The 26,740-nt window shown below is 42.6% G+C and overlaps 2 protein-coding genes across 7 annotated transcripts in view; one reads left to right on the top strand and one right to left on the bottom strand.

Moving 5' to 3' along the window:
- Positions 1 to 13,482, top strand: part of LOC134483470 (uncharacterized) — a 192,172-nt gene extending 178,690 nt beyond the window's left edge. Inside the window, exon 9 of the transcript XR_015643898.1 lies at positions 13,422 to 13,482. The gene's annotated coding sequence lies outside the window, so the exon portion shown is untranslated. The remainder of the gene's footprint in view (positions 1 to 13,421) is intronic.
- On the bottom strand, positions 1,366 to 17,267 carry LOC134483570 (disks large homolog 5-like). Of its 6 annotated transcripts, none has more exons than XM_087596372.1 (8): positions 17,088 to 17,264; positions 15,795 to 15,861; positions 8,228 to 8,287; positions 6,008 to 6,113; positions 4,783 to 4,942; positions 3,381 to 3,524; positions 2,587 to 2,749; positions 1,366 to 1,870 (listed from the first exon to the last, which is right to left on the bottom strand). In XM_087596372.1, exons 3-8 carry the CDS (start codon positions 8,237 to 8,239, stop codon positions 1,841 to 1,843), a joined length of 615 nt encoding a protein of 204 aa, XP_087452498.1. In that variant the 5' UTR covers positions 8,240 to 8,287; positions 15,795 to 15,861; positions 17,088 to 17,264; the 3' UTR covers positions 1,366 to 1,840. The 6 variants fall into 6 exon arrangements, with proteins under 6 accessions (XP_087452498.1, XP_087452499.1, XP_087452502.1 ...); XM_087596373.1 differs by lacking the exon at positions 8,228 to 8,287 and adding an exon at positions 16,516 to 16,583 and having other exon boundaries at positions 17,088 to 17,258; XM_087596376.1 differs by lacking the exon at positions 8,228 to 8,287 and adding an exon at positions 16,516 to 16,583 and having other exon boundaries at positions 4,783 to 4,939; positions 17,088 to 17,258.
- Positions 17,268 to 26,740: the final 9,473 nt, after the last annotated feature.

Here is a 26,740-nt window from a genome sequence, read left to right as displayed (position 1 = left end):
CCCTTGCTTCTCCAGCTGCTGAGCATTGAAAAGCCCTAATGAGACAGCATCTGTTTGCAGGCATACTGGATTATTCTTCTTCACTTAATCTCTCCCAGTCACCTCCACTCTCAGTAAGTCAGTTTAATTCCATAAATTGGAAATGAGTCACGTGGAAAATATACTTTCTCAATAAAATCACAGATTTCAAGGTAAAAGGTGAAACATGAACTATCCCACCTAACTTCTGGGCTTGCACAGACCTGCTCTGGAAAAGAAACATGTGGTCACAGCTGCAGTCTGGATTCAATATGGATGCTCTTGAGGTCCTCCCTAAGCTGCATAGATTGAGATAATTATCTTGCTTTCTATCAAAAGAATTCATTATGCCAAGTTGGCCTGTAGAAGGAGGCTAGTCTCTTCTGTATTTTATCAGATGTGCTTAATGTATATAATCATCGATAGTAAGTGAAAGATCTGTTTGGAATTGAAACTGAGTGGTGCTGGAGGATGATCCTGAATGCACAATGAGCAGTGGAGGCACCAGAGCCCGGTGTGGATGCCTAGCAGGCTACCACATTGAGCAGGCACCGCTCAACCACCTGTACATACACATCTCCTGAGATCTCTCTCCTTAATTGAAGGTGATCATATCCATCTAGTATAGCACATGCCCTGGAAGGACAAAAGCTACCTACAGGAGCTGTGGTGATGACTCACAGGTTAGAGCATCTGCTTCTCTCTCAGAAGAACCACATGGTCCCTAACAATCATCTACACTGGGGAATGCTATTCCCTCTTTTGATCATGAGGGAAATGCACTCAGGAGTGGCCCAGATACATTTGAAAAAAAAAAAGATCCATTGAGTTAAATGATAAAAATAAATATAATCAGCAACAATAAAAAACACAGCATATGAATGATCAAGTGAAACAGCACCTATAAAAACCTATTTCCCAAAATGACGTTGATGGTCATTATCTTTGTGGTTTAATAATAATGCTGTATTGTAAGAAAAACTGAGGCACATGGTTCTCGATTAGGATTATTCTATATTCCTTTGTGAAAGTTGTCATTTTTTCTGCAGCTCTACAGGCATGAGTGTGTGTTACTCAATATCTGGTGCACACAGTCAATAAGGAATGTGTGTTGTAGACTGATATAGACTAGGATGAGCAGAAGACATGAGAGCATGGATACAGTATGTCAGTGATTACATCATAAAGTGTGTTTCCATAAAAAAAGTCATACACAAAAGACACCATCACCCTGTGTACCCCTTGGTGGCTTTGAATTCACTGGACCATGCAAAGATCCATATCTAGCTGTCAGTTCTAAGTCTACAGGAGGGGAAAGGACCCTTGAATAAGATGGTCATAAGAGTCAAGAGTTACAAATCAATTTTTATTCATAAGGAATACAATTTACAAAAAACAGGCATAAAATGAACAACTAAAATGGTATAAAAAATGAAAAACAGTAACAAGAATATATAACTATGATATAACAAAAAGAAAACTTCAATGAAAATCATAACCAAAAATATTTCTTAACAGCATTTTCTTAATGAACATTTAGAAACACAGTTGTAGTGCTGTTTCTCCTCTAGGACACGAGATTTCAAGGCAGTCCCCTCAGATGTCTCTCAAATGGTGTTGTCGGTATGAGAGAGGAGAAAGACCTCAATGAGACAGGCTGGCATACGGATACATAAATTTAGGGTCTCTATACAATGAGGAAATTAACTGAGAAGAAGAATATTCTCCCCAAAAAAGTCTTTGACTGTTGAGGATTGTCGTCAGCAGGGAACTCCTGACAGAGAAACTCACTCTTCAGGGGGCTGTCTTCCTGGGATCTGTCCTATTCCATGTCTCCTGCAGTTTCTGAGACCTGGGAGGAGAAGGCAGCTATTAAGACACTGATTTGGTGGGGACACGCATACCAGCTGTCAAGTTGCTGCCTTCTGTCCCTTCAGCTGCATTGCAGAGACAGCACTGATCTTTTCACTGAAATCATTGCTGATATCTCTGCAGCCTGGGGAAAGTCACCAACAACCCTCACAGTACTGTGGGAGAACAAGCTGCTCCTCAAACTTCTACCAGTGAAAACCAAGAACGGGGAAAGGAGAAGAGACCTAACTGGGTTGCAGGAAGAAAGGAGAAGGCCACATGATACTGAGATCAAAGCCAATGACCAGGACTCATTTGCCATTTGCACTTGGTTCTTATCCCTACAAGGTGCTTCCAACCATCACATGACCCCTGTATGACCTTTGTCACACGACCAAGAACTCGTTCAAAACTCTTCATAGCATCCAATCTATGACAGGGAGATGCAGTCATGTGATATGTTATTCCTCTGTCACCATTTCTGGACTGCAGTTTCAAAAAGGGCAGAGAAGTATAATTGCCAATAATTCAGTTTCTGGAGAGTGGTTAACATCCCAGAATACTTGTGCATAGACAGAGCCATGAATAACTCTATCACATGAGGTGGGTGACTGATTGGGTGTGGGGAGATTAGAAAGATGATAGGGGAAGCAAAGATGTATCCAATAGGCAAATGGTATCAGACATTGTTAATCTGACTCAGCTGCTTTTTCCTACCACATTTTGCTGGGTCTGGAGGTTGCTGGTCTTCTCCTGTTCGTCTTCAGCATTCGGGTTCAACTCAAACAAATATCGCTGTAACTCCTTGCTCTCCTGCTTCAATGTGACCAACTTCTTCTTCATACATGCCTGGTCCATCAGGAGCCGGCTGTGCAGGTTGCTGGAAACACACTCTGCATAGTAAGATCCTGAAGCTTCTTCCTCCCATTCCAACTGCCAAATCCCACAAAGTCCACCAGGACCCAGATACCCATAAAGACTTCAAGAATACATCTCCATACATGTAAGGCTGCTGCACAAACAGCAAACGGCCAATCCAGGGAAGAATAAATTGTTCCTGTGACCCAAGCACCAATAAGAGTCCATGTCTCTCCAAAAGAACAAGGGATCTACAACTACCCATGAGAGCCCAATGCATCGGGGCAACATCAATTAGTAGGCGGCAAATAACCACAAGAGAACAGTAGAACCAAGGGAGGTCATGTAAACCATGTGGTCCACACATTGAGCTTTGTTAAACCTGGTATGACCCCAGAGCCGCAGGTTGGCCTAATAACACTCTGATGCCTGAATCAGTGTAGTTCTATCCAGAGCCTTCTAAAGATGCATAGACACTGTGGTGATAACTGACAGTCCCTTATGGAACTGAATCTGAGTCCAAAAGACCCACGGCACAGTGATATTCAAACAACAGACGACATGGACCCAGAGCTACAGGCTCTCCAGTCCAGAACAAAGAGAGGCGGGAATGGATATTCCACAAGTGATGGGCCCTTCTGACAAGTACTTACCGATAGAAGTTAATCTCCTTCTTGAGCTCCTGAAATTTCTCACGATGTTCAATGTTCTTTGTGTCTAAGTTGTGCAGTAATGACATGACCTCTTTCTCCTTTATCTTCAAGTTTTCATAAAATGGATTTGGCCTGAAGTAGGGGCTGGCCCCAGGAAGATAGAACCCAATGAACATCGAGGTTTAGGATTAGAGGAACTCAGGCTGTGTCCTGTACTACCCCAGCCCTGGAAGGACACTTTCTGAATTCTACATATTTGGATCTTCTTCAGCTTCAGAAACTTGGAATTGTGTGCCCAGGACAACAGAAGCTAAGCACCCAGATAAAGGGTCCCCTGGCTCACATTTTTCAATCAGGAGGGCTGGATCTGCATTCAAACCTGTTATGCTGTCAAGAGCCTAGGCCACAGAGCTTACCCAAACACACACACACACACACACACACACACACACACACACACACACACATCCAGAAACCTCTGATTTCATTTTTCCTGTTTTGACAAGTGGAATGCTACAAGCCGAATAACTAATATTCTAGAGGCAGACAGTACACATAATTCTGGAGATGAGACCAGATATTGCCACAAACTTATAATCTGCCCAAGGCATACAAATGTATAGACAAATGTGACTACACAGGCAAAGAACTGTGCTGTTGAAAGTGGGGCTTCCAAAATAAAGCACTTACACCTCCATGAAACTATTATAAAGGTAAATCCTGAGGTCAAAAAACAGACCCCTAAATTCCAAAGGTGGAGGGATAGAGAAACATATAAAGGTTGTGCATATGCATGCAGACCTGTGCACACACAGACACACAAACTGGGGCACACCCACAAGAAAAAAAAAGTAAGTTCTCCAGCTCCGAAAAAAAGAACCAAAAAAAAAAAAAAAAGAAAAAGAAAAGAAAAGTAAACAGACTCAGAGAATGAGAAAGAGAGACAAATATGGAAAGAGCACAATGAGAATCAGTAGAAATGCATGCACCATTACTGTCTCAGAGTGTAAGGCACAGAGACAAGAAGGAGCAGGCCAGAGCCTCAGGCCTTCTACTTAAGCATTGATATGAACACTGTGGGTCCTGTCACCTAAGGCTGCTGCCAGGAGATGATAGCGTTCAGTCACCTTCCTAGCAAGTACAAACACTCTCCACAAACTCACAGCACCTAGAACCTTGCAAAACTACCACCTGTCAAGGGCTTTCCAATTGTACACTGGGAACTCATGCTCCAGTGACTTTATCCCTGAAATCTTCACTCAGATTGCAAGTTCAGATTTTCAACAGGCAGAATCAGAGAGTCCATTTTCAATCTCACTCCTCAGTAAGGGTCAGGTTCTGCATCTCCTCTCTATGGGAGATGAGGTTTAGAACAAGGTCGTTTGTTTGGAGCAATGCATACCTCTTGCTCATGGATCCACCTGTCACATAAAGGAGGCGATCTGTCAGCTCATTTCTCTCCTTCGTAGTTAGCTCCAGTTCTCTATTCAGCCTCTCCTCTTCCTCGTTGGCCTGCACCTTGTTTAGGACATTTTCAGGGGATGACGTCTGTCTGCAGGCTGCTGTAGGTAGAAGAACACAAGTGAACCCTCATGGGGCGAATGCATAGAGCATACACAGACCACAGTGAGGTCCAAACAGGAGAACATGCTTGGAAGCCAGTGTCACTGCAAGGAGTTTGGTCTATGTGAAAGAGGCATCCTAAGTGGATCACAGTTCCCCCACTACTATATAGAGACCAAGAGATGTAAGCAGCCAGGTGTTCCCTATGCCCGCCCACACAGGCTTACAAGTACCAGAGAGATGCCTTCTCCAGGATTATTATCAGGTACGCAGGCTACAACCTGGTTTCAGGACCCTACCCCTCTGGTTTCAGAAGTCAGATCATCAATTCAGCATCCACAATGACTTGATTGATCAGGGATACTCAGATATCCTACACTGTTACTCTAATCCAATAACTTTGCATTAAAAAGTCATGTAGGGGGAGGACATGGTCAACAGATTTATTAATTCCCCCTACTGAAATGACAAATGCCCCAGAAGTGCCAATAGGTTACAGGCTCTTTCTCTACCTGCTCCATATAGTTTGGCTACTGTAGAAAAATATCTGCCACACAGAACCTCTAATATATGAAGGTAAGATTGGCCCCGTCAGCCAGAGGTAGTCAAAGGAGTTCTAAGAATATAAGGTCATGCCAGGAGCACAGTTCTCTCCCTCTTACTACTGTCAGATAGTCACTGAATTAAAAGAAGCAATGAAAGTGAAGTACATTGATGCCCTGTTTAATTCAGAAAAGTTATACCCTCCATGACTACTTATGGTGTTATTATATCAATTTAACATACCGAATGCACTGTAAAAGTAAAGACTAGAAGTTCACCCAATAATAGCATAGGCATTGCCATATCCTCCATGTGGTTATGGAGAAACTAATAATGTGAAAACCCTGACTTTCAGGAATTGTGATAATCATGGAATTCAATATCTGTGGAGATGTTCCAGTAGTTGTGGCCCATTGCTATAAAGGCCAGCTGAAGTCCCCCACATTCACCCCTGAGAGGAAGCTCAACATACACTGCCCAGAACTTACTCCACATTCCCCATGTCCTGTGTCCATCATTACCTTTAGGTTTCGTTTGCTTCACTCTAGACTCTTCTCTATCAACATCAACTCTCCCAAAGCGCCTGAGAAGACGGGCAAACATGCCTGTGGATATATCCTTTGGACACTAAGAGAAAAAGTAGGGATTGGTTGTCACAACGATACTGGTGACATCACAGGGATTCCAAGGTCTCTCTAGGAGACAATAGAATGTCCACGAAGGGACGGCTGATGTCATGGATAACAGACTTTGCCTCCTTGCTAATGTTCTCCCTGTACTGAGCAAAAGCTGATGGACCCTTTTCAGGGGACTTCCCTGTGGCATAGCCACTGAGCACCACATGCTTCCAAAGCCAAATTTGGCTCTAGGCTTGATTGGAAAAACCTAAGTCATTGCTATGTTTCTAAATGAGTGCTTCCTCCCCAATCCCTGCACAGAAATGTTTCATCCTACCTCAAATTCTCCTCAGTCAGCAATATTACCCATTAAAGATTACTGAGGAATCACACCAGTTCCTATAAGTAGCCAAAGAGGTCTCCTGTCTCATCATGTGCAGGTGCATGAAATCACACCCAGAAATAGCCTGTAGGGTAGGTTGCGATGTGGGTGTGTGTTATAGGTACAACCTGAAGCTTTGTGCTTAACATTTGACAGTTGCCACCAGATTCCTTAGGAGAAAGAATTGCATTCATTATGGTCCTGGCAACAATGTGGTGATCTGTTAGCAGAGGAAACTGAAATATTGGATCCACCAGTGAATGCACCCTCAGGCTGAGTGTGGGGCTCTCCTCTTTGCACTTAAGTTACCAAAGTAGGATTGCTTACAGGCCTCTCTAAGCTATAACGTGTGATTTCATCTGAAAAATAAAATAGTCAGCAGATGTTGGGTGGGATACAGCCAAAGGAGTAGGACAAGCCTAGAGACATAACTCAGTGGACAGAGTAAGAAACAAGCATCTTCACTCCTGTTTCATGGATCACCCCACAAAACACAAAAGCATCTATCCTACTTAAAAAAAAAAAACCAAGTTATTTTATTGAATGCATACACTAATACTGTTTACAGTATTGGTAGCAAAGCTCATATTTTGGTGGCAGATCCATGACTTGAACTATCTTCCTGACAACATATAAAACAATAAATAAATAAATAAATAAATAAATAAATAAATAAATAAATAAGAAAAAACAGAAAAATAAAAAAACACAAAAAGCACAAGCCTTTCATGTGAAGTTACAGAAGAGTGATCCAGTGGTCACTTCTGACCAGGCCATTTTAGCTATGACAGTGTATAGTGACCCTTAATTTGATGGGTCCTATATAAAGCTTTGTGCAATATTGTCATTTTAACCAACCTCATCCAGAACATACATAACAACACAGGATATGATCACAATGTCCTTGCCGTGTATCAAGTTATTTTTCTATGTCCTTGATTGTCAGGCATATTACAGCAACAATCTGAGATGGCTGGTAGACTTGGAAGAAAGTAGATATGAAAGATGCCCGTTTGATATCAGTACAGCCATTTCTTACGAATGAGAATCTTTTAAGGTGGCCCTCGCTTAGCCCCTACACATTAGACAATAGAACAGAAAGTACAGAAAGCACATTCCCACCCACTCTCTAGGAAGCTGCTGGACCATAAGAACAGAGGGTACAGAACATATTTACTGCAGGGCAATTAGAAGACAGGAAACATCTCTGGGAAGCTGACTGACCACTATAGAAGTGAGATGTCCTTGGTACTGAATGCAGCTGTGCTATAGGCTGACATCGCTATAGCCTTGTCCTGGGAACTCCAGAAGAGAAACACCTGACAAGACAGATATCCTTGGTCCTTGTCCTGGGAACCCCAGGATAAGAAAACATATATCAAGTCAGATGTCCTTCGTACTGAAATAGCTGCATTGATGTGGTTACGGCCTTATCCCAGGAATTCCAGGACAAGAAACATCTACCTAGTTATCCTTGGCACGAAATAGCTGAGCTAAGGAAACTGTGTAATCTTAACTGACTATTTAAGCTGTATATTTCTGTTGTTTGAGGCTCCTCACATCCCTCCTGCGTGAGGACCGTGTCGAGCCCCAGTGCATTGGTATCCCAAAGTAAACCTCTTGTTTTTACATCAAGACTGAGTCCTGTGTGTTCATGGGGTGGTGATTGTCCTCAGGACTGGAGCGAGAGTCTCCTCTGTCTGAGGGTCTTTCAGATAAAGCTATAGTTGTGGGTTACACACCTCAATTCTCATTGGCTAATGCTGTCCTCACAGTCCTTGGAGGCCCCTTTGTAAGACTACCTGTTGGAAAGTAGAAGCAGCTTTATTTGAGCTCAAAGTGAACCTGACGAGCAACGTAGAGAACAAGATGGGGTAATTGAGACCCTGTCTAAAACCAGCACTGAAACCCACCCTCCATTCAAAGCATCATCTACCAATTCTTGAATTTTTACCATTCTCTGCCAACCAGTCTTTCATTCAGGAAAGGTAGAAAAGAACTGGAAATGATCTTTGTATTCTAAGGACCTCGATCTGTCTTTCCTTAGGTCCACGTTAAGAACAAATGAAATGGGTATCACCATCTGAATAACTTAATATTACCTACTCAGCATTTCTAGCCTAATACTGTGCCTATGGCAATCTCAAGCTTCCCTGAGTGTTGCTGCCCCAGCAAGCAGAATGAAGAACTGAGGTCAATCCCCAGTGAACCTTTCAAGGGGTTAGAAGAAAGCCATCAGAGATACTGCACTTCTTTGTCCTTAGATTAAATCAAGATGATACAACGTGAATCTAGTGTGCTATTCAACCATACATCTTCCTCACAACCCCACCTATCTGAGTTCATTGCTTGGCAGAATTCATGCCCCACCATCCGAGATATTTTTGATTCATGCTGCCAAGGGCCAGGTTTCCTGAGTTTTGTTTTTTATAGAATTGGGTGTAGTCAATCATAGTTGCCCTCTGTAAGAAATGACAAATATCTATAATAACTGAATATTCTGAAGGTTTTTATACTGGTTTTATTATACATATAACTGTGAAACGGAAAACATACATATTTGATCAATGAAATGAGTAAGATTAATTTAATGAACAGAAAAATGGATGGTACTTCAAAACTTCCATGATTACATATTATCTATTTAATTCCCTCCACAATAGCAAGAAACGGACATTATTATTTACTTAAACCGAGAAAATATTAATTGTTTGGCCTGCTTTTCTGAGCTTCCTTAAGGTATAGTTAATTGACAGAGCTGTGGTTTAAAATTAGGGTCCATATTCTTCTGTTTTAAATGTGTGCCTTTTCTTTCTATTTTTTTCTCCATCTTTATTAAATTGGGTATATCTTATTTACATTTCAATTGTTATTACCTTTCTGGGTTTCCAGGCAAACATCCCCCTAACCCCTCCCCCTCCCCTTCTCTATGGGTGTTCCCCTCCCCATCCTCCCACCATTACCACCCTCCCCCCAACAAGCCCCTTCACTGGGGGTTCAGTCTTGGCAGGACCAAGGGCTTCCCTTTTATTTCTAGTGGGTGCTGCTCTCCCTGCTCCGTGGGAAGTGGATGGGGGGAAGGCCCGGACCTGAGGTGAGTTGGAACTGGGGTAGAAAGGCATAGGGCCTCCTAGGTGAGAATGCCAAACCACCACTGCTGCTGCAGCCACCATGGAGAAGCCCTTGTTCCTGCTGCAGGGAGGAGAGTCTGGTGCCCACAAGATGGCTGAAGGGGAGCTGAGAGTGGACAGCTTCATCACCCGCCTGCTGGAGGTATGAGGATATCGTCCGGGAAAAATTGTGCAGATGACTGAAGCAGAAGTCCGAGGGCTGTGTATCACGTCTCGTGAAATCTTTCTTAGCCAGCCAACAGCTGTGAACACAGGTTTCTTTTGGAGAGCAGGCCTGTGCAGGCCCAGAACCTATGTGGGACAGTTCAAGCTACCCTTTTCCATGGCCAATATCAGATCATATTCAGAAAGTATTTCTTGGACTAAAGAGATGGCTTAGTGGTTAAGAGCACTGACAGCTCTTCCAGAGGTCCTGAGTTCAAATCCCAGCAACCACATGGTGGCTCACAACCATCTGTAATGAGATCTGATGCCCTCTTCTTGTGTGTCTGAAGACAGTCACGGTGTACTTGTATATGATAAATAAATAAATAAATCTTTAAAAAAAAAGAGTATTTCTTCCAGGTGATGGATTTTCAATTTATGGAATTGAACTAACTTACTGATGGTGGAAGTGACACAGAGAGTTAAAGTACAGAAGGAATATTCCAGAATGTCCACCAAAAGTTGCTGTCACACCAGGGCTTTTAAAAGCTCAGCTGCTAGAGAAGCAATGTAGTCTTTGGTTATTCTCAAGCTTAGGTCTTCTAGTCATTATAAGCTGACCATGACACAAAAAGAGTCATCTATATCAAAATAGAGAAGAGTAACTAGATTCACACCACACTATCACATTACTACTGTATTTGAGGTTCTCAGTTAATATCTAAGAACCTGGAAGAGGCCTGGGTCTTGCTACACAAACTCATGATTTATGTCCCCATTGTCAGCTGAGATTCTTCATGCAGCCTGGGGTCAAGGAGGTCATCCCACAAAGCACAAAACACCCATCTCAGATAAACATGTATGGTTTATTGAATCCAAAACATCCATGAATTTCAGGACACAATTAAATGTTGAAACCTAAGGATAATAGATAGAGAAGAGAATTAAGATTTCTAGTTCATAGATCCAGTAAACACCTTCAACAAATCATAGCAGCAAACTTTCATAAGGTAAAGAAAGAAAAGGCAATAAAGGTACAACAAGCCTACAGAACATCAAACTACTTGTACCAGAAAAATTCCTCCATTCACATAATAATTAAAACACTAAATGCACAGATCAAGAAAGAACATTAAAAGGGGTAAGGTATAAATATCTAGTAACAAATAGATTGAGACGTATCTGAATTACACCAGACTTCTCAACAGAGATTCTAAAAGTCAGAAAATCTTGGGCAGATGTAATACAGACACAGGCTCCTATATCCAGCATAATCATCAATCACCATAAAAGGAGGAACCAGGATATTTCATGACAAAACCAAATTTAAAGAATTCTTTTCTGTAAGAAAGCACAACAGAGGCTAATAGGAGGAAAACTCCAAGACAATGAACTAAACTATACCCAAGAAAAACCAAGAAATTAATCTTCTCTCAATAATTTAAAAAAAGAGAAGCACACAAACATAATTTCACCTATAACCAGAAAAAGAAGAGAATGCAGCAATCATTGGCTTTAATATCTGAACAGATCTTCTTTCCCTAATCCCCAAGCTCCCAGGGGCCAAACTGCCAGCCAAACTGTATGCAAGGATGCTCTATGGTTCAAGGTGAGGCCTGTAGCCCCACCAAAGGCAGATCCTAGAGGTGTGAGGTGGGGATGGATATGTGTGGGTGCAGGAGCACTGTCACATAGGCAAAGCTGAGCAGAAATGGAATGTAAGGTTTGATGAGGGGAGTCTGGAAAGCAGGACAACAGTTGAAATGTAAATAAATAAAATAACCGATTAATAAAAAATAGCCAAAAATAAAATAACAAGTAAAAAGGTAAATGAAAATTAAACCAAACCAACCAAACAAACAAACAAAAATCCCTGTAGTGGATTGGCCTAATTCTGATTGTATTTTAATGCTAATTTGTGGAACTCAGGACTGGTTAACCCCAAATAACTGACCGTGTTCCCAGTTAACTGTGATTATAAAGAAGCCAACAGCCAACAGCTGCACAGCAGAGAGATGGGGGAGGGGAGCTTTGAGGGCTTTGCTAAAGAGGATCATGAGGAGGGAAGAAGGAAGAAGAAGCTGCCAGAGAATAAAGGAAGAACGTGTGTGAAGGAGAGGAGAGAGGAAGAGGACAGCAGCCATGGTTAAGGGAGAGGAGAGCCTGGTCCTGAGGGCTGTCCAAGTGGAACAAAAACAGTCAAGATGCTACACAGCCTGTAAGAGTTGAGCGTTATTGTTTGGAAAGTAGATCTGATACCATGGAGGGCAGGCAGCTGCCCAGCTACTGTGCTGACGAATGCATACTAAAAATAAATTTAACAAAATATGAGTAACCAGTAAGACAGCTCTGTAGAGGATCCTAAAAGGAATACTTTAGTTTGAAGGGAAGGACAAAATACCAGAGAACACAGGGGATAAATTAATAAAACTAGGAAAGTTAATCAAAGAAGACTGGGAAAACCACAAAAATTAACAAAATGACAAAATTTAATACATAGGTTTAAATAATAATTACATATCACAAAACTCAATATCTAGGGTGGTGGGGCATGAATTCTGCCATGGTCAGAACTCAGAAAGGTGGGGTTGGGAGAAACATGTCTGGTTAAATAGTCCACCCACATTGTGTCAATGTGATTTAATCTAAGGACAAAGAAGTGGAGCATCTCTCATGGCTTTCTTCTAACCCCTTGAAAGGATCACTGGGGTGTGGCCTCAGTACTTCATACTTCTTGCTAGTTCAGCGAAACTCAAGGAAGCTTGAGATTGTCACAGCACAGTATTAGGCTAGATATACTGAGTAGATGATACTAAGTTGTTCAGATGGTGATACCCATTTGCATGTGTTCTTAATGTGGACCTAAGGAAAGAGAGATCAAGGTCCTTAGAATAGAAGGAACATTCCCAGTCCTTTTCTACCATTCCAGGCTGAAAGGCTGGTAGGGAGAAAGTGGTAAATAATAAAGAATTAATAGATGATGCTTTGAATGAAGGGTTGGTTTTTGTGCTGGTTTTAGACAGGGTCTCAAGCATCCCATGTTGCCCTCTTCCTGGCTGGCCCGGTTCACTTTGAACTCAGATAAACCTGCTTCCACTTTCCAATAGATAGTCTTACAAGAGGGGCCTCCGAGGTCTCTGAGGACAGCATTAGCCATTGACAGTTGAGGTGTGTAACCCACAACTATAGTTTTAGCCACTTTGTTCCATGTCTACCAGCTATTTCAGATTGTTGCTGTTCTATGCCTGACAATCAAGGAAACAGAAAAATAACCTGATAGAGAGCAAGGACATGGTGATCACATCCTTGCCTCTGCTGTATGTTCTGGATGAGGTTTGTTAAAATTCCAATATTGCAAAAAGCTTTATATAGGGCCCATCACATTAAGGGTCACTATGCACTGTTTCATCTAAAATGGCCTAATCAGAACTGACCGCCAGACAACACTTCCTGCGAAGTTCCTATGAGAAGCTTAAGTTTTTTGTGTTTTTTCTTCTTCCTTCCTTCCTTCCTTCCTTCCTTCCTTTCTTTCTTTTTTTCTTTCTTTCTTTCTTTCTTTCTTTCTTTCTTTCTTTCTTTCTTTCTTTCTTTCTTTCTTTCTTTCGCTTCATAGGTTTAGAAGAATGTATTTTGGGCCACGGATCTGCCCCTAGTATCTTAGCTATGGATGTGATCAATCAGTGTTAGTGTGTGCATTCAATAAAATGTCCATTTTTGACTAAGGTAGATGCTTCTGTGTTTTGTGCGGTGACCCATTGTCAATGTGTAGTGAGTTGGGGCCCTGGGTATGGTCGCATACCCCCAGGACACAGGGGGTGCAGAGCAAAGGCATAAGAAACTGCACGCAGTTGTAAGCTTTATTAATCCTTATTAAGCTAAGAATATGCATTACTACAATTTTCATTGTGTCAAGATACCATAAGATCATTATTCCCAGGATACCAGGAACAATGAGGGAAGATTAAACAAAGAAAGACGAATAAACGAAAGCTTCTTCTAAAAATATTCATATAACAAATAACCTCTCTTATTATAATCAAAATATACTCACCATTACCAAGAGAGCGTTAGAACCACTTCCACAAAACGGGACACAGCAGAACATAATTTAAGACCAAGTGAGAAAAACATTTTCTTCTCCAGGGCGGCATTCCAGCCCCTACTTGAATCTGGCACCAGGCCTTTCTTGACCCTGCCTGGGAGCTGCATCTCTATGTCTTAACAATTCCTTCTTTTTTCTTTTGTTTTAAAGTAACACTTTACATAACATAGCTAAAGGTCCTTGTAGGGGTTTAGTCATGTAAAAATAAAGCAACATAATACATAATGTACATAAGATTATGGCAAAACTAGCTCCTCCCATGCTATGGAAAATCCTTTGAAGCCAAGCCTTGGGATCTAATCCTGTCAATTGATCAGCCAATAATTTCGCTTTTCCATATCTTCTAGCTGTTTACCAAAAGACATTCGAACATCATATTTCAAGGCATTAATTACTTTTGAAGCACTTTCATTACCCTCTAAATAGGCTTGAATTAACTTCCAATCATGTTCTGTGTCATTATCCATATATTTACTAACAGAAAAGTAGTAGGATTTCATCATGATAAGCAATATAAGCCCGATAACTGGCATTGTCCGCAGCAGAAGAAACCATGAGTAAAACACACATTGCTAAGAATAAGTGCTCAGCCGTAAAGGACTTTCCTGAAGGAGACAAAATTATTCCTTTCAGTGCTTAATCGCTTCACCTGACCCCACATAGGTAATAGGGTTGTCACTACACGGATCCTTATCCATTGTTGTTTGTGGACACTAAGAGAAGCCAGGGCCTCAGTAATGGAGGACACCTCCTCATCTCCTGAGAACATCCATCAGGAGAAAATGTAGCTGGTTTAACTGGATTCCTTTGAGGGTAGGGAGCAGTTCTTATTATTCTGTGCTTGGATCCATCTCCCGGGTAACCAGAATAGTCTCCCATCCTGTAATGAGACAAAACCCTCTCCCCTATATACAATGATGTCCTTTCCTGCCATTCAGCATCCCAGGCAATTTTTATCCATACTGTCTTTTCCATGCCTTCTTGGGGGAAGTTCAACAAAGTGTCTATTGGCTCTTGATATAACTTCACCTTGTGGTAAATTAAGAAAATTAATAACGTATAATGCTTGTGCCAATATAGCCCTGGGACTGGTCTGCAAACTCCATTCAGGTTGCATAAGGCCATCTCTTTTCCCCCTTTTTAATTTTATAATTTGTCATTTCAGGGTATGGTGAATTCTTTCCACAAAAGCTTGTCCTTGTGTATTGTGTTCTGTACCAGTAATATGTACAATATGATATCGTTGACAAAATTGTTTATATTGATAAGAAATATATGTTTGTCCATTATCAATTTTAATTTTAGAAGGCAGTCCCATAACAGCAAAAGTTTCCAATAGATGCTGTATAACATGAGCAGTGCGTACTCCTGGCAATGGTGTAGCCCACACAAATTTGGAAAATTTTCTATGCTTACATCTATATGTGAAAGGCGACCAAACTCAGAAATATGGGTTATATCGATCTGACACGATGTATGAAGTTGCATCCTTCTGGGATTAATTTGAGATGGAATACATTTTATACGTGAAGACTGACACATAGGCAATTAGCAATAATTTGTTTGGCTTGAGAATAGGGAATCTTATATTTAATATGTAAATATCCTGTATTGGCATGATTATGACTGTGTTCTTCTGGGGTAGCAAATGCCACTAATTGATCTACCATATGATTGCCAAGTGTTAAAGATTCTGGAAATTTTGAATGTGATCTAGTATGTGTAATGAATATTCTAGAGTTTCATAATAACAATAGTCCTTTAATATGTGAGAATAACATTTAATATAGGCTTAGATGTAGAAACAACAGCAGTCGCAATATTCTGTACTACTCCTACAACATAAGCGGACTCAGCTATAATATTTTTACATCATGAGTAAAATCCTGGAATACATTAATTACCGCTAATAATTCATTTTGTTGTACTGACCCAAAAGAAGATTCTTGTCCCCAAAATTAATCTTTGGTCCAATAAGCCATCTTGGTCTTAGAGCCATCTGTAAACACAGTAAGGGCTGATGGTAATGGATCAACAGAAATTAGTGTATTTATCAAATTTTTTTTGTTTTTTAAAGCAATCCCACAATTTACTATGGAGAGGATGAAATTCAACATTTCCAGTGTAAGAAATCATGGCTAATTGAAAAACCTCAGACATCTGCATTAAATATTCCCCTTTATCTTTGCTTAATGGGAAAACAATAGCAGCACAATCATATCCCCACAGAGTAACAGGTCTTTGTATGCCTTGCTGAATAATTAAAGAAATTTGTTCCTCATTAATTGTTAATGTTTGGTTAAAGTTTTATTTAATATAAACCCATTCTAAAGGCAACTCATCCTGAGCGAAAGTGCCTGTAGGATATTCAAGAGTATTTAAACATATAATTTAATAACTCTATCTGGATCAATACGTGCCAAATATGCATCTTTCCATTTTCAGAAAAGATACCCTTGCATGCCTTCATATAAGCATTAATATCCCCAGCCTCCTTTATAGGTAATAATGCTCTCCTGTACTCTTCATTAGCATTTTCAAAAGCAAGCATTTGCAGCAGTTGTCCTCCAGCTACCTCTCCTACCATTGTTCTTTCCAATGTTAATTTTAATATACATAAAAACTTAATATATGGTTCATAGAAAGCTACTACCTTTTTCAACCAACCAGTATCATCCTTTATAATAAGTCGGTTGGGCCACACCTTGAATCGATGCTGGCCTAATTATAGGAAAAGAAAAAGCAGGTGAATTCGTCATTATCATCTTGTGAATCTAATGGTCAACATGCCATCCTCGGGAAATGACTTAGAAAAACCTGCTTCAGGCAGTGGTGCAGAGGGCAAAACTTTTACTTTCGTTTTGTCTTAATGAAGCTCTAGCTTCTTGTTCTGTATTCGTTATTACCCTGTCTGCATTCATGGCCTTGAACACAGTAAAAATTACAGCCCAAAGAGACCAGAAATTGGAAACTTTTTGCCCTGCCCGACAGCCTTTTTCTCCTTAACTTTCACTTCGACCCAGATATCAGAATCCCTGGAACCCTCGTAAGGGAACCATGGAGTGTACTCTTGCTGTCTCTAAACACTTTTCTAAACCAGACTGATAGACATGAATTCCCTGCACTCTTAAAGATGCTTAAGCATAGCGAGATGAAGAGAAGATTTATCTTGTCCCATTTCCTTGTAATAAATTGTACTTACCTTATCTGACTGTCCAGACTTACCTTCAGGGACCCTGTTCCAGTGCCATAGGTCGACGTCTAGGGTGTTGGGAGCCCTGCGTCCGGTCGCATTCCTTTCTGTGTTTCCCGATGCTCAGTGGCCATGCCACTCCAGCATGCTTTGAAATGAACCAGTCCGCCGACACCACCACCACCACCACCACCACCACCACCACCACCACCACCACTACCACCAATTTGGTTTTGTAAATAAAGTTTTATTGACATCGCCATACTCAGCATTTACATCCTGTTCAGTGCTGCTTCTGGCTGCAGCTGCAGGGCTTAGGAGCCACAGAGCCCTTTAGGCTCCCAGAGCTGAGAGCCTTGACCTTTGCCTTGTTTGTGAAAGAGGTGTCTGACCCCTGTGCTCAAGGTGGCCTTTCCGTGCCCTTTAACCCATAGCATAGGTCTCTGTGCCATCCTCTCCCTTTGCTATGGTGTGCACTTCCTGGTACATTTCCATTAGCTCTTGACATTTCCAGAGCATTGGGTCTTGCAAATTGAATTTGCATGGCACCAGGAATAGACCTGATGGCAGGGTGTAGGACACTCCCTATGGGGACCCTGCCCAGGGGCATAAGCTTACTTTTCCAGTCAACTCCCTGAACAGTGAGCCTTTGTGGGACAAGGTACTTCACGACATGACTTGACCTCTCTGCAGTGCACCCAATCCCTGCTTGGCTCAGATGTCCCCCAGAGAGGTTGTGTGAGTGTCCCCAGTAGAGGCAGCACTCTGTGTGGTGGCATTGACATGGCATCCAGGAAAGTCAAAACCAGAGGGACATGTCAGGCAGTTGGAAGCAGATGTCTGCGTCCATGGAGAGAAGGATGGGCTAGACACTCCTACAGGGGGTGAGCTGAGAAGCACTTCCTTGGCTTTTTCACAGCCCTGTAGGCTGCATGCCATGCTGTGTACCCATGCTGTGCTGAAGCCCCAGACTTTGAGTCTCCCACAGCTGCTGTGTCCTGGGTCCAGGGTAGGATTAAGCAGACTTCAGCAGGAGAAAGGTGAAAACCCTGGTTGCGGGGTTGGGATGGCACAGTCATAAAACTCCTGCACATGAGGCCCCTGACTTAGAGCCGTATAGCAGCTGTGACAAGCCAGCTCTGGTGACACTCATCTGCAATGCCAGGCCATGGGGGGTAGAGGCAGTAGGATCAGTTGTTTAATTATCCTTGGCTACACGGCAAGTTTGAGGCCAGCCTGGGCAACTTTGTCTATGAAAATAAGACAAAACTAGGTCTTGACTCTGAGCATCACTGCCTGTACCTGGCACGGTTGCCCCACCCCAGGTAAGAAACCCCTCTGTCCAGAGGCCATAACTGCAGGAGACCCCTGGCCAAGTGTCTATACCGCGCCTTGTTTGACTGGACTGTGCTGAGGACCAACCACACTCTCAACAGGAAGGACATGGGAGAGGCTGTTTCTGTGAGGTCCCAGGCCCTGAGACGGCCAAGAATAAACCCTGTCCTTGGGAAAGCCATGGAGACTAGGAACCCACGGGATCTCTGCAAACACCAGGGCTGGCAGGGGACTCTGATCCTCTACAGCAGCTGCTCTCAATCTGTGGGTTCTACATCAGCGCTCCTGCACACCAGACATTTACATTACAGTTCCTCACAGTAACAAAGTGACACTTATGAAGTAGCTCTCCAATAAGTTTATGTTGGGATGACAACGACATGAGGAACTGAAATAAAGAGTCACAGTGTTAGGAAGGGTAAGAACTGCCATTCTATAGGAACCCAGGCATCTGCACTCGGTGTCTGGAAGTGTGATAGGCTAGGCTTCACCCTCAGCGATGCCAGCATGTGGGCACCAAGCCTAGGTTACACCCCAATGCTTCCTGGATATGTGAAGGCCTGGTTCCATCAAGAAGCAATAAAGGAACCCTTGGCAAAAAAACACTGGGTACCAAACAGGTCAGGAAAACACACCCCTCTGCTGCAACTCCTCTCAGGAGGGCTAGTCTTCCCAGGAGGCCCCGGCTATATCAAAACCTTGTCTCCCAGTGCTTGCCCATTGGTGTCTTGGCCATTTTCAGATTTGAGGACTTTGAACAGAATTGCTTCCAGCAGATTTGCATCAATGAATCCAACAAGTAGTTGCAGTCCTACTTCACCCAGCACATCTTCAAGCTGGAGCAGGTGAGAGTGGACACCTATTCCCCAGCCCAGCCCAGCCATCACCCTGAATGTCAGCTGTGTCCCTCAGTATCAGCAGGATGGGGCCTGGGCACCGTAGGTTCCCCAGGACCTAAAGCTATGTCCTTGAACTCAGTGCCATGCTCAGCCCTTCCAGCCTCTTTCAACCCTTCTGGAAGCTCAACTGCTCCTGCAGCAAGGCAGCAGTGTGCACATTCTGTCACGTCATTTGTGTGTGTCTACAGGAGGTCAGAGCCTGTCCCCTCTGGTCCTTTCTTTTGCTGTATTTGCCTTTCTGAGGAGGCAGCACCCACAGGTATGGGAGGCAACCACATGCATATTCTGCAGCCATGTCTGATTCCTCTGAGCCTCAGTCCCACTTACACACCTACCCTCCAACCTCCCCCCTCCATGTCACCCCTGGGGCTCTGTAAACCTTCTTGCTTTCTGTCTTTATATAACTGGTGACACTGCAGCCCTCAGTGGTGTCATACAGTGTTAGTTTGTCTTTGCACTGCCTGGAGGTCTGACTTAGGAGAATGGCTACCATTCTCATTCCTGTTCAAGGATCAGAATCTGAATCCTATGTAAGGCTGAATAATATTCCAGCACATGGCTGGGCCATGTTGAATTCACACAGTCACCTATGGATTTTATGTTTTGGCTTGTAAACACACACATATAAGACTCAAGTGACACCCAAGTGGAGAATTGCTGGAGTCCTCCATGGCTTTCTGAACTGTCTGAGAGACCATCCTGTCCACAGTGTATAGGGCACCATCTACTCATAGCTCACACAGCATGAGAAGATTAGTGAGGGTTAACCTGGCTTCTCTGTCTCCTACTTTCTGCCACACTAGCCCTAGCATCTTTCTGTATTGCAGTGAATGTTTAGAACCCAGGAGGATTCCAGCTTCCTTGCTCAAATATAGCAAGTTCCTCCTTGCCTGCTTTGAGACTGAGTCTCATGCAGCCCAGGCTGGCTTTGATCTCACCATTAGTTACGATGGCCATGAACTCCTGGTTCTCATGCCTCAGACGTCTCTGAGCGCTGGGTGACAGGTATGCACCACTCTTAAGTCCTGCCACTGGGACAAGAGTGAGCAGAGCCAGCTCTGAAGCACACACTTTGCTGGTGTCAGGGATGACTGACTTATGATCCTGTCTTCCTTGCCCATGGCTCTTCTCCTTGGTGCATGCCATCCTTCCTCCCTGTGACTCATGGGGGACACCAAGCCTGAGGATGTCAGGAAGAAGTTTACTTACTTCACTGGGTTGGAGGCTGTTAGGTTCCTGCGTCAGTAGGTGCGATTCAAGCTAGAAGGTTTGTGGCATGAGAAACTGGAACAGAACTGGAATGGCAGGAACAATCGTCGCCTGGCTCTGAGAAGACCAGGTGGGCAGAAACTCATCGTTGGGCAGGTAGTGAGCTCTAGACCAGGCTGGGCATTGCTCAGTGCACGTGAACAGGTGTGCTTACATGGACATGTGTTTCCCCCACATGGTCACCACTTATCCAGGCATGGTGAATACTCCAAGGAGCTTTTTATGTTTTAACATTGTGTGTGTTTGTGTGTCCATACATACATATACACACATACATTCGTACATAAACACGAATACACGTACCTGAAAACACATGCATATACATGACTATACACATTCATGCTCATGCACAGATATATACACACCTACATGCATACACACATACATACACACACATACACACATACACACATACATGCATACACACATACACATATACATACACACATACACACACATACAATACATATACACACATACAAATACACCTATACACACATATAGACAGACATATACACACATATACATATACACGTATACACATACATGCATACACACATTCATATCCACACGTACATACAGACATATACATATATACTCACATACATGTAAGCACATGAGTGGAAGCCAGAGGACAGCTTGGCCCTTGGTTCTCTCCTTTTTACCACGTGGGTCCTGGGGATTGAGTCAAGCTCATCAGACTTGACAGCAAGCCCCTTTAACTGTAGAGCCCTCTCATTGGCTGCCAGTTGCCTCTTTCCACAAATTCTATCCATGGTGGAATGTTTACAGTTGTTATTCTCATGATTCCTTCAGCAATAGCGCAGACATCATTTACACTGCATTAGGAGTTATAATTCATGTAGATGTCAGGAGAGCTGGAGGCGTGCATGAAGAAGAGAGCCCACTTTCAATGTCATTATGTGGTATTGCCTTAGGCCCTTTTATACACTCCCCTGGCTTTGTCTGAGTATATGTTTGAGGTCTCTCTATGACTGTGCAAAGAAGTAAGAGATAGGGCTGGGCCACAAAATAGGAAAGTACTTGTTCATCCAAAAACAAAAACAAAAAACAAACAAACAAACAAAAATAGCTCTAGGGTTAAATATTGGTGCTAGTATTGAACTACACAGCCAGAAGGTATTTTTCTAAGTAAATAACACAATATTGGGGATGACAATATGATCAAATATCCTACAACATAAGTTTGCAATGTTACCTACATTTTATAAATCAAGTCTGACCACCGTTTTGGTTGTTTCCAATCCTGTCTGAGTGCATCATCACGGGAATCCCAAGGAAAATCAGAAATGGGTTCTTGAAGCTGTTGCACAGGGCCAGTATAGACCTAAATACCACAGAGGAAACCTTGATTCTTATCACAAGGGATCATTCACCATCCCTCTTGTCACATAACTTATGACAAGAGGTCACCTTTCCTAAACTTAGCCTTTTTCCCCAGTGCTGCAGAAGGGAAGACCTGGTGTCAAGGGGTCTGGATTCAAACCACAGGACACTGAATTCATTTAAATAGGTGTAGTTTATTAATGCACACACCAATACAGTTCAACCAGAGCAACAGCTCACAACTGTGTACTGGACATTGCTAGGCCCCGCTCATTGCAAAATCCACATGGGCTGGTGCACAAGTGTTGGAAATGCTTCGGTCTGTGGGCCCTGACTCAGGCCATTTTACACATAATTGTTCCTATTTTCCTTGAATCTATTGGGTCCTATGTGAAGAATACACTTGGGGAACTTGTTAAGATTAACAAACCTCATAACATACAGAACATAACAGGGTATGTGACCAGCACCACACAGTTCAACGTCAGAGTTTTTTGTTCTTTGTTAGTGTTTTTCTTGGCATCCATGATGTGGAGGCGTATTACAGAGCAATAGGAAAGAGCTGGCTGCTGTGTAACAAATTCACTGCTATTAAGGTAGGTATGGGGGCAAGACCTCAGCAATAGCCCTTAAGATCGGAAGGAGATGATGTGTTTAATAACTGAAAGGAGCTGCCTCAGCTGTGTTTCTCTGCCTGCTCAGTGCCCATTCAACATCACTCTGTCCCTGAAGAGGAACTCAAGGTCTGCCCCCAGCTGCCTGTGAGCCAGGAAGAGGCACAGAAAGGCAAGGCCACAGCACTGGTTTCCAATCCCTCAGTAATGCTGGATTTCCAATAATGTACTTGTATACACAAATACAGTGTGGTAAGTTGCAATAGATACTAATCATTTCTCACATAGGGCAGCACTTGATTGACTACAACTAATTCTATTAAAAAAAAAGAAACCTGGCTCTTGTAGAAATATACAAAGAAATATCTAGGATGGTGGGGGATGAATTCTGCCATGGACTGAACTCGTGGAAGTGGGGTTGGGAGAAAGATGCATGGTTAAATAGCCCACCAGGTTCACATTGTGTCAACTTGATTTAATCTAAGGACAAAGAAGTGGAGTATCTCTGATCGCTTTCTTCTAGTACCTTTAAAGCATCACTGGGGTTTGAACTCAGAACTTCACACTTCTTGATGGGGCAACTACACTCAAGGAAGCTTAAGATTTTCATAGGCACAGTATTATGCTATATATACAGAGTAGATAATACTAAGATGTTCAGATGGTGATGTCCATTTGTATGCACTCTTAATGTGGACCTAAAAAAAGAGAGATCAAGGTCCTTAAAATAGAAAGATCAGTTCCAGTTGTTTTCTACCATTCCAAACAGAACGACTGGTAGGGAGAGAATGGTAAATAATCGAGAATTCGTAGATGATGCTTTGAATGAAGTGTGGATTTCTGTGATCGTTTAAAACAGGGTCTCAAGTATCACATGTTGCCCTCTACCTGGCTGGCCAGGATCACCTTGAGCTCAGATAAACCTCCTTTCAGTTTGAAATAATTAGGCTTAAAAGAGTGGCCTCCAAGGACTGTGCACACAGCATTAGCCTTTCACAGTTGAGGTGTGTAACCCACAACTATAGTTTTAGCCATGTTTTTCCATGTCTACCAGCTATTTCAGATTGTTGCTGTTCTATGCCTGACAATCAAGGATGCAGAAAAATAACCTGATACAGAGTAAGGACATGGTGATCACATCTTTGCCTCTTCCGTACATACTGGATGAGGTTTGTTAAAATTCCAATATTGCAAAAAGCTTTATATAGGGCCCATCACATTAAGGGTCACTATGCACTGTTCTATCTAAAATGGCCTAATCAGAACTGACTCCCATATAACACTTCCTGCAATCCTCATATGAGAAGCTTGAGCTTTTAGTTTTGACTTTGTCTTTTCTCGTTCTTTCTTATTTTTTGCTATATAAGTTGAGACAAAGGTAGTTAAGGCCATGAATTTGCCCCCAAAATTTGAACTACGGATGTGATCAATCAGTGTTAGTGGGTGCATTCTATAAAGTATTCATTTTTTACTATTATAAATGTGTTTTACTATGATAAATGTGTTACTACTTTTGTGTTTGGTGTGGTGGCCATTTCCCAGTGTACAGGTGCTGGGACCTTGCTCTATCCACTTAATGATGTTTATAGCCTCATTTTAGACATTTCTGTGCACCCTCTATATCTCTTGTTTATTTTATTTTTCTGATAGAAGCTCATGGTACATCTTACTCAGGCCTGTGATCAGTGCTCCTTTAGCGACATTGGTGCAGAGAGCAGAACCCCACAAGCAGCATGAGGTTCCCTTCACTGGTGTCTCCAATATTGCATTTTCCTCTGCCAACTGGTCTCCACACTTTTCCTAGCACCTTAAAGACTTCAACTCTTTCTCCTAAGGAATTTTCTAGCAATTGTCGATTGCTAAGCACATGACTTCATGAGTGTTCCCCTAATACACACGCATGTTGTAACCTACCATGCAGACTATTTCTTGATGTGATATAAAGCACCCGTACATAATGAGACAGGAGAACTTTTGACTGCATATTCAAGCTGGTGTGAAATCTCATGAAGTTTAATGGCTAACATTGGTAAATGAGGACAATTTGAGTTAGGATGAGACATTTTTTGGGAAAGATTTGAAAGGAAACATTCATTTAGATGCATAGGAATTACTAAGGTTTTTATAATCAAGCCTTGAGGAAAATTTGGCTTTGGAAGCAGGAGATGCTCAGTGGCTCTGCCCCAGGAAAGTCTCCTGGAAAGGGCACCTCTGCTTATGCTCAGTACAGGGAGAACATTAGCAGGGAGGCAAAGTCTGCTCCCCATGACATCAGCTGTCCCTTCTTGGACATTCTATTGTCTCCTAGAGAGTTCTGGAATCCTCTGTGATGTCACCAGTGTTGTAGTGACGACCAGTGCCCTAGTTTCTCTCAGTCTGAGTCTGGCAGTTACAAGCTAAGACATGTTTTCCCGTCTTCGCAAGCGTTTTGGGAGGGGGAACGTCGATTCTGGAGAGACTACAGTGAAGGAGTCTGGCCTTTCGTCTCAAAGTAATGATGGACAAAGACAGCACTTCTGGGGAATGTGGAGTAAGTTCTGGGCAGTGTATTTTGAGCTTCCTGCCAGGGTGGCTGCAGGCTTACGCTGACCTTTCTAGCAATGGGCCACAACAACTGGAGCATCTGAAAAGGAATTGAATTTCCATGAATATCACAATTCCTGAAAGTCAGGATTTCAGAACTTTAGTTTCCCCATCCCCACTGGGAGGATATGGTAAGGCCAATGCTATTATACTGTGGACTTCTGGTCTTTACTTTTCAGTTCATTTGTTATGTTACATTGATATAATAACCTCATCAGTAGTCATGGAGGGTCCACCTTTTCTGAGTTTAGACAGGGCAGCAATGTATTTCACTATCATTGCTTCTTTAAATACAGTGGGTATCTGACAGTAGTAACAGGGAGAGATTGTGCTCCAGGCAATAACCTTATGTTCTTAGACCTTCTCTGATTTCTTCTAACTGGCAGGGTCATCGTTAGCTTTATATATTAGAGTGTGTGTTACAAACATGTTTCTAAAATACCAAAACTATTTGGATCGTGTAGACCAAGATTCAGCCTGTAACCTATTCGCACTTCTGGGGCATTTGGTATTTCACATAGGGACACTGATAAGTCTGTTGAACATATCCTCCCCGGAAATGCGTTTTAAATCCAAAGTTGTTGGCTTAGAGTATCAGGGTAGGGCATCTGAGTGTCTCCAATCACTCAAGTTTTCTGGATGGTGAATTTATCATCTGAGTTCTGAAGCCACAGGAGTGAGGGTCCTGAAACCAAGCTGTACCCTGTTCAGCTGATGATAATCCCGGAGAAGCCATCTCCGTGGTACATGTAAGCACGTGATGTCCGGCATAGGGAACACCTGGCTGCTTATGTCTCTTGGTATCTATAGAGTAGTGGGAGAACTGAGATCCACTGAGGAGGCCTCTTAAGCATAGACCAATCGCCTAGCAGTGACACTGGGTTCCTGGCTTATTCTCCTGTTTAGGCCTCACTGAGGTCTATGAACACTCTATACATTCTCCCCATGCAGGTTCACTTGTGTTCTTCTACCTACAGACGCTGGGAGAGAAACATCATCCCCTGGCACTGAACTAAGCGAGAATCAGGCCAAGAAGGAAAAGGAGAGGCTGATTAAAGAGCTGCAGCTCATTACCGAGGAGAGAAATGACCTGAGAGATCGCCTGAGGTTTCTGACAGAGAGATCCATGAAGAACAGGTATGAATCGTTCCAAATGCTCTTGTTTCATTCCTGGGTCTGCAAGGTCACCTTCTTATCCTATTAAGGTTTTGGGTTCTAGAAAGCTGTGCCTCCCTAACCACCCTGTGCTAAACCTCACCTCCCATATAGTGGAGATTCAGAACCTGACCCTTCCTGAGGAGTGAGATTGAAAATGGACTCATCTGCTTCCATTTATTTTAAAGCAGAACTTGTGGTCTGAATGAAGAATTCAGGGATAAAGTCAGGGAGAGTGAGTTCCCAGTGTGCATTTGCAAAGCCCTTGACAGCTGGTGGCTTTGCAAGATTGTAATTGCAGTGAGTTTATGGTGAGTCTCTGTACTTGCTAGGCAGGTGACTGAGTGCTGGAAGATCCAGGCAGCAGCCTGGGGTAATTTAGGACCCACCCTGAGTTCATATATTTCTAAATGCCGATGTTCATTGTATTCTATCATTTGGGGCCAGGTCACACTTCAGGCCAAATCCATATTATGAAGACCT

This window comes from Rattus norvegicus, chromosome 19 (genome assembly GCF_021556685.1).
Source record: "Rattus norvegicus strain SHRSP/BbbUtx chromosome 19, alternate assembly SHRSP_T2T, whole genome shotgun sequence".
NCBI classification, from domain to species: domain Eukaryota; kingdom Metazoa; phylum Chordata; class Mammalia; order Rodentia; family Muridae; genus Rattus; species Rattus norvegicus.
Note: the sequence above shows the minus strand (reverse complement) of the source record. Positions and strands in the feature narration are given on the sequence as shown.

Excerpts from the sequence above, each read along its gene's own strand:
- LOC134483570 (XM_087596372.1), bottom strand. Across the intron at positions 3,525-4,782 it reads GGTGGATCCATGAGCAAGAG|CCCCTACTTCAGGCCAAATC; the intron begins GTATGCATTGCT and ends TCCTGGGGCCAG. Across the intron at positions 2,750-3,380 it reads AAGGAGATTAACTTCTATCG|CAACCTGCACAGCCGGCTCC; the intron begins GTAAGTACTTGT and ends GTGTGTTTCCAG.